Source organism: Sinocyclocheilus anshuiensis, unplaced genomic scaffold, assembly GCF_001515605.1.
Source record: "Sinocyclocheilus anshuiensis isolate Anshui unplaced genomic scaffold, SAMN03320099.WGS_v1.1 scaffold690, whole genome shotgun sequence".
Taxonomy (NCBI): Eukaryota; Metazoa; Chordata; class Actinopteri; order Cypriniformes; family Cyprinidae; genus Sinocyclocheilus; species Sinocyclocheilus anshuiensis.
The window spans coordinates 1764945-1772728 of NW_015547715.1; the positions used below are offsets into that span (position 1 = coordinate 1764945).

The 7784-nt window shown below is 35.3% G+C and overlaps 1 protein-coding gene across 1 annotated transcript in view; it reads right to left on the reverse strand.

The window, feature by feature from the left end:
* Positions 1-7784, reverse strand: part of LOC107704175 (coiled-coil domain-containing protein 62-like) — a 10045-nt gene continuing 2261 nt past the window's right edge. The window contains exons 5-14 of the mRNA XM_016507060.1: positions 6229-6421; positions 5090-5261; positions 4841-4937; positions 4578-4749; positions 4274-4390; positions 3933-4021; positions 2834-2934; positions 1257-1392; positions 279-485; positions 1-168 (exon numbers count right to left, since the gene is read on the reverse strand). Coding sequence (XP_016362546.1) covers positions 166-168; positions 279-485; positions 1257-1392; positions 2834-2934; positions 3933-4021; positions 4274-4390; positions 4578-4749; positions 4841-4937; positions 5090-5261; positions 6229-6421 — 1287 coding nt within the window. The 3' untranslated portion in view covers positions 1-165. The remainder of the gene's footprint in view (positions 169-278; positions 486-1256; positions 1393-2833; positions 2935-3932; positions 4022-4273; positions 4391-4577; positions 4750-4840; positions 4938-5089; positions 5262-6228; positions 6422-7784) is intronic.

A 7784-nucleotide genomic window follows, 5' to 3' on the forward strand; every position in this document is an offset into this window, starting at 1 on the left:
TATCTTTACAAAACTCCTCTTTGGTTGCAAAAAACTTATTTATTTTTTTAGAAGCAGTGAGAGAAGATGGTAGCAAACGGGGATTCGCTGCTTCTCGTGGCTTTATGGACCACATTACTTGCTTCCTTGTTGCAAACGTGGGTTGCTTTCGATCTGGGAGTCACTTTACTTTAGGACAATAAGAAGAAAATGCCATTTAGTTGCAGTTTCACCTTGAAGCGTCATTTATACTATGCATTAAACTGTTATGCAAATGAGTTTTGTGATGTAATAAGTACCCGGCAAGTTTGGCTATGGGTGGAGGTTTGGGAGTGGCTGCCGTTGCCATGGTTACTTTGGAGGTGACAACCGGCATCGCAGTTCGTTGGGCTCTGAGGTTTTGTCGGGCTGACAGATTTCTTGGTAGAACTTTCCAAACTTGCCACCATTTCCTGAGACTCAGCAAGCAGACGCTGTAACCGTGTTGTGGATGAGCTGTAGCCCTCCTGCGTGAGATGCAAACATACATGCAATAAAGTTAGAGGTTGATAACTCGCAGGGGTTAAATTGGGCCAGGACCCCCCACCCCACATAACAGATCCCAATTTAACCCCCCTGATAACACCATTCAAATATGCATAAAACAGGCATGTCAATAATACTATTAAAATACAGTAAAAACTTGTATTTAATAATAATAATATTAATATTAATCAAAATACTACTTGTTATTTTATTATTATTGAATTTATAAAAAATTAAATCAATAAAGAAATATATTACTATTGCAATGATACTATTGTACTGTACAAAATAAGTATTTGATAATAATAATAATAATAATAATTATTATTATTATTTTAAAAACACTGTTTATTTGATTATTATTTCAATTCTAAAAAGGAAATGAATAAAGATACATTACTAATGCAATAATACAATTGTACTGTACAAATTGAGTATTTCATTATAATAATAATTCAAATGCTATTTTTTTATTATTATTTAAATGATAAAAAATAAATCAAGAGAAATATTTTAATATTGAAATAGTACTATTGTACTGTAAAAATGAGTATTTAATATAATTATCATCCTCATCATTATTTTACTGAAAAAAATGCAATTAATTTTATTTTTCTGCAATTTGTATTTGAAAATGCTGCAATTTACACAATTCACAAGGGTCATACTTTTCAGGTAGGAAAATACAGAAAACTGTATAAATAGAGAAAAATCACATCCCTGATACAAATACATGTAAAGTGTTGAGCTACCTCATTGCCGTGGCGAGCTACATCATTGGCACAGAGTTCAATGCTTAGCATAGAATCGGGTAAACAGACAGAGCTCCGCCTACTTCTGTGAGAGAGGGAGGGGCAATCCAGATGAAGAAGGCTCAGATCTGCCGCACTAGTAAATGAAGAGAAAGTCACAGTTATCATCAGGCCAACAAAATTACCATTGTTTTTTGCATGCTCAATCTTAAAACATGCCTACATAAAAAATGCAATATTAAGTGCACTGGATTTTATTATGGTAGAACATCGTAAAACTGAGCTCTCCTTTAATAAACCACCAAAAAAAGGAAATTTATTTAAAATATATACATGCTTTTAGCATCGTCAAGGTGTGGATCTGATTCCCAGGGAATTCTTGAACTGATAAAATATAATTGAATACAATGTAAGTTGCTTTGGATAAAAAGCATTTGCCACATGCATAAATGCAAAGGCTTCTATCTAAATAAGGGGGGAAACTTTGCTTTCTGATTCATTGAGGTTTTTGTACAAACCTATGATTACAACCTAACTCGCAAGATGTTTTAATAAAGCTATAGAATCCTACCAAGAGAATCTTGGACTGATATCCACATCGACTACACAGATAGGAGTTCCTGTCTCTGAATCATAGTCAATGACAGCCATTAAATCCACATCAGCTCTAGTGTCAGAATACACTGCCTGACTCTGTGGATCGTCTGATGGGCTGTCAGCGTTATCACAGCAGAGAGACTGGGATGACAACTCAACACAGTTGTTCGCTCTTTCCTTCACTTCCATCTTGGGTGATTCTTGTTCACTGATGTCACACTGGCTAGTTGCACAGCTGTTTGTAATGTTGGCGCCTGAGCAACCTTCCTCTACGGCTGACTGTTCTGTGACTTCATGGTTTGTGGCACTCAAAGCTGCACCAAAGTCATGCTCAGAGTCAGTCTGCGTTTCCATTTCAACACAAGGATGCCGTGTTAAACCCGATGGGGCTTTTCCGCTTGTGCTGCGGCACAGGGTGGACATTAGCCCTGTTTCTAGTTCTGTCCCTTCTTGATGATCACTGTATTCTAGCACATGACTGTCTCCTAAACCAGAATCAGCCCTACGGACACAATAACACTCATAACTCAAGACGTCTAGACCAGGGTTATTATCGTCACTATATTACCTAAATAGTAATTATATTTATTACTAAAAACACTAAATAAATTACTAAAAATAAAATAAAAGGAAAATGAAAACTGAACATATAAAATATAAAAATAAAAACTTATTCAAAATACTAACTGGAAATGAATAAAAACTAACACTGAAATAAAAATATGTTAAACTTAAATAGTAATATTTTTAAAAAGATATTAAAATGACAGAAGTACTGTATCAAAATTTCTATATATAACAATATTACTAAAAATTAAAACTAAAATTAAAATAAAAGATAACTCAATATATTAATAAAAACTATAATAGTAAAAAAAAAAAATAATAATAATAAAATAACACTGGTCTGGACAGAGTAAATCCAGTGGCTGAAATAAGAAATTTAAGTTTATAAAACACTGCACATTGTAGATCCCCACCTCTCCCGTGACGTTTGACCCTCATGATGTCGGAGTGACTCTCTGGCGCTCTCCAAGTTCAACTTTAGCAGCTGGAGGTCATTCTGTTGGTTTTCACACACCTGTCACAAACATATGCATATATCATAACGCTATCAATCATCTATTATGTGTTGACAAATCCTAACCAATCAGAACATATCTGATGCCTTAAGTACAGTAATGTGGACCAGGATTATTGAGAAATATGAAATATCACATTATAAATACTTCAAATAAGAAAATGATTCATAATTTAATATTTTAAAATAGCAAAAAGCATAAAATAAATGTTTGTTACTTTTATATTTATATATATATTATAGACAGGTGTGTGGCTTTCTAATCAAGTCCAATCAGTATAATCAAACACAGCTGGACTCAAATGAAGGTGTAGAACCATCTCAAGGATGATCAGAAGAAATGGACAGCACCTGAGTTAAATATATGAGTGTCACAGCAAAGGGTCTGAATATTAGGACCATGTGATATTTCAGTTTTTCTTTTTTAATAAATCTGCAAAAATGTCAACAATTCTGTGTTTTTCTGTCAATATGGGGTGCTGTGTGTACATTAATGAGGAAAAAAAATTAACTTAAATGATTTTAGCAAATGGCTGCAATATAACAAAGAGTGAAAAATTTAAGGGGGTCTGAATACTTTCCGTACACACTGTATATATATTTTATTTCAGCTAATTGCCAAGGCAATTTCTCATTTTCTTGAAGTACTAAAATAAATCAAATAAAACTAATTATAAAAATGAATAAATAAAAATGACAAAAATACACAACAAAATTATATAAAAAAAATGTAATTAATTAATTAAAATTAAACTGTAAATATAAAAACTATAATAGCATCTCAATAATACTAAAGTAGCACTGGGTTATAGCCTGTGGAGCTGTTTTAGAAGAGATCACAACCATGTCATGGAAAAGGAATGCAGGAAGTCTTACAAGCATGCTGAAAAACCGGAAAAACTGCTCCGGAAGAACAAATGGAAAGGACAGAGATTTCTAAAAATGAACGCTGGCTGGCATTGGATGATGTAAAGAGAGGGAGTTTTGAAAGACAGTACCTGCCGCAGACAGAGCAGCTCAGATTCGGCTCGAGCTTGTTTTGATCGGGAAAGTTCAAGTAATTCATCCCTCCAGCTTTTATCTTCATCTGGGCAACAGACATGGCAACCTCCATTAATTTAACAAAGCATTAACACTCATGAAAAACTATTAAATATGTTTTCTGCACCAATCAGTGTTTAAGCATCACTGCTGTTTATTATCTCTAGTGTTCTATTGGCAGTTTTTAACAGATGTAGTCTATTGCTCTGCAATGTTTCTATAGATGTTGTTCAGGCAGGTCACTAGTGTTTGAAACACAGCTGATATTACACTATGAAACATGCAGTAAGTGGCATACTCATCATCTGAAGTTCAACAGCAGTGATGTCTTTCTTCAACAGCTGGTTTTCCTGCTTTAAGCGGATGAGCTCTTCTCTCTGGCTGTTGTTCTCAATGGTTTTCTCCTGAAGCTCGGCTGCAAAAAAATTAAACATGCATCCTGATGAATCCAGCATGAACTCATTCATACTACAAACATTAATACAATTAAGAATGTACTTTGTTTAACAGTCGCGAAGAAATGTTCAAAAACCAAATAAAGTACCTACTATACAGTATTTGATTTCGGACGCAACGAGAGATTGTGAAATAACACGGTCTACCTTTCAGTTGTGTGTTTTCATGTCTGCTCTCTCTGAAACAGTGTTTGTGTTCCTCCATTTCTAGCAGCGTTTTGCTCTCACGTGTTCGCAGCTCTTCGAGTGATTTCTCTTGTTCACACAGACGACCGGACAGCTCTAAAATGTGATTGGTGGCCTCAATCACATCTTTATCCTGATAAAGAAAAACAAGCACTTACATTAATGTGTCTGAATAAACAGGATATAAGATAATGGATGTGTGCATGAGTGTGAGTCTCTGCTACCTTCAGTTTAAGCATGGAGCTGAGCTCCTCCTCGCGCACCTGCAGCTGCCCCACCTGTGATGACAGCATCATGACCGTGGAGACTCTGGCTCCTCTCCTATGAATAAACAAAATATATTATACATTATAATAAAACTTATGGAGTATTTTTATCATAAGATAAAGAAAGTGGACAAGAAATGATGTGGGGAGATGGAGGAATGGGAACAGGATATGGGCCAGAATTTCAGACCTAAAAACAGATTTGACTTTACCTCCAAGTCCTGCTCATGTCTGGAGATGTTCATCTGTCTGTGGCTCAGCTCGTGTAGCTGGTGTTGGGTGCTGTTGAGCTCTCTGTACACGTCTTTCTCTCTCGTTTCTGCCACATTCGTCCGCTTACTGAGAGCTCTGATCACCTCATTACGCTTCTCCAGCTCATCTAAGGAAACATGAGCAGTCAAATACATTACCATTGCCATTCAAATGTTTAGGATCAGTAAGACTTTTTTTATACTTTTAATCAGCAAGGATGAATAAAATTAACCGTTAACGTCCACAAAAATATTAACACAACTGTTTTCAATATTGGTAATAATAAGAAATGTTTCTTGAGCAGCTGAAGGATCATGTGACACTGAAGACTGGAGTAATGATGCTGAAAATTCAGCTTTGCATCACAGGAATAAATTACATTTTACAATATATACAAATAGAAAACAGTTATTTGAAATTATAATAATATTTCACAATTTTACTGTTTTTACTGTAATTTTGATCAAATAAATGCAGCCTTGGTGAGCAGGAGCGACTGTAGATCTAATTACTTTTAGATTCAAGGAAAACTGAATTTCCTGCAATTTTGAATCAGAAGAGTTCACAGCTCAAAATGATCCAGTCCACATTTTAAAACTTATTCATTTATTGAAGCTGCAAACATAGAGCAATGTTATGAAATTACAGCAGTACACTTTAAGTGTTTACATTTAAGGGGGAATACAGAATTCTTAAAGGTATAGTAGCAAAAATAACCTAATTCTAAGGGACAGAAAAAGAATGGAAATTGGTCATTTAAAACTAAATTATATTGCTTTGGTGTAGGTTTATCAGGGAACTTCACTCTGGAGAAATTGAACTAGCTTTTATTTGTATATTTTCAGTTTTCATTTTAGTTAAGCATATTAAGTTTAAATTTTAGTAATTCTGTTATGTGTTTTTGTCATTTTTATTTTTTAATAATTACTATTTAGGTTTAATTTATTTTTATTTCAGTTTTTATTTAATTCAAGTTAGTACTTTAGTGCTTCAACTTAAACTTATTTCAGTTAGTTTTTCATGTTTTGCTTTATTTCAATGAACACAAATGCTTTTAATAGTTTTAGTTAACCCTGCTCTGGAGTCACTCTCACCCTCCAGTCGGGCACATCTCTGTTCCAGGATCAGTACTCTCTGACGGTCCTGTTCCCAGGATAGCAGCTGCTTGTGATGGGTTGCTGCCATAGTATTGAGCTCCTGGTCACGGTCCTTCAGTTCTGCTATGAGAATCTGCAGCTCCAGACGCTGCCTCTGGATAGTGGAGACCTCCAATCCATTAACTGGGGTCTAGTAATATCACAAAAATGGGCCAATACTTAGTTTACAAAAGCACAAACTCATCCAAGAGTTACCATGGCATTCAGTTTTAAAGGAATAGTTAAACCAACAATGAAAATTTGCTGCAAATGTTTATTACAAACACGCAGCTTTTCACTTCACAAGAAATTAATTGCTGGACCAGAGTGGTGTGGATTACTTGTGGATTATTGTGATGTTTTTATCATCTGTTTGGACTCTCATTCTGACGGCACCCATTCACAGCAGAGGATCCATTGCTGAGCAAGTGATGGGAAGGAATGGGTTCCTGGATCCACCATGGCCTTGATAAAATATATTAATGATCATTTCGCATGATTATTGATAAATTTATTAATCGTATTTAACCTCATAGATTGTTAGTGACTGAATACAATTATTATTTACCTATTACATAGTAATAGTCACTAAGATGAACCATGTTATTGGAATGTGTTTTTCTCTTGTTCGTGAGAAGCTTCTTCCTTTGCTAACTCCCTTTTACTCCTATCAGGTTAAAGGTCCTTGTGTATATATATACATATATATATATATATATATATATATGTATCATAGAAGGTAGCAGGGCCTCTCGTCTACCTGATCAACGTGTACTCAGAACATTTAGGTTGTTTTTCATGTCTGTATATTAAAGAATAAAGCTGAATATGGCCCGAGCTTCTCACCTTTCTCTCTCTGAGTAGCTGCACTTATTGTCTGTGTGTGTAAAACTAAACACCTGATAAGATTCAGGGCCGAGCCAGCCAACCTTGAAGTAGATAAGTGTTTTGTGCATATGTGTGTTGGTATCTGTCTGTGCAGGGCTCGTCTCCAGGGAGATGTGGAGACGGCACCTGAGGAGTAAGCATTCATATGGAGATCTGTCGTCACTCGGATGACCTGTTACGTATGGCCTCTGATCGCTTGTCACCTAAATAATCACCAACAGATATGTTTTGAACGAGACGTCCTTGTATGGAGATTTTTTAAGTTTGTCTATGTTTCAGCCAACCAGAATCCTTCTTACCTATGCTTTGACGTAATTAGTGACCTCTGTTAGAGTATAATTGGTGGTGTCTTGAGCATGTACGCAGAGCGGCCTAGTGAGCATTGAAGCTGACTTCTGCTGATGAAACTGTAAACTATTTTCTTCAGTAAATTTTTCTTCAATTGACTTCATCTCTGACTCCTGGTCTTCATTCATCATACCTGGTCCTTGGGTTTAAAGGGGTCATATGATGCTGCTAAAAAGAGCATTATCTTGTGTATTTGGTGTAATGAAATGTGTTTATGCGGTTTAAAGTAAAAAAAAAACAAAACATTATTTTCCACATACTGTACATTATTGTTTCTC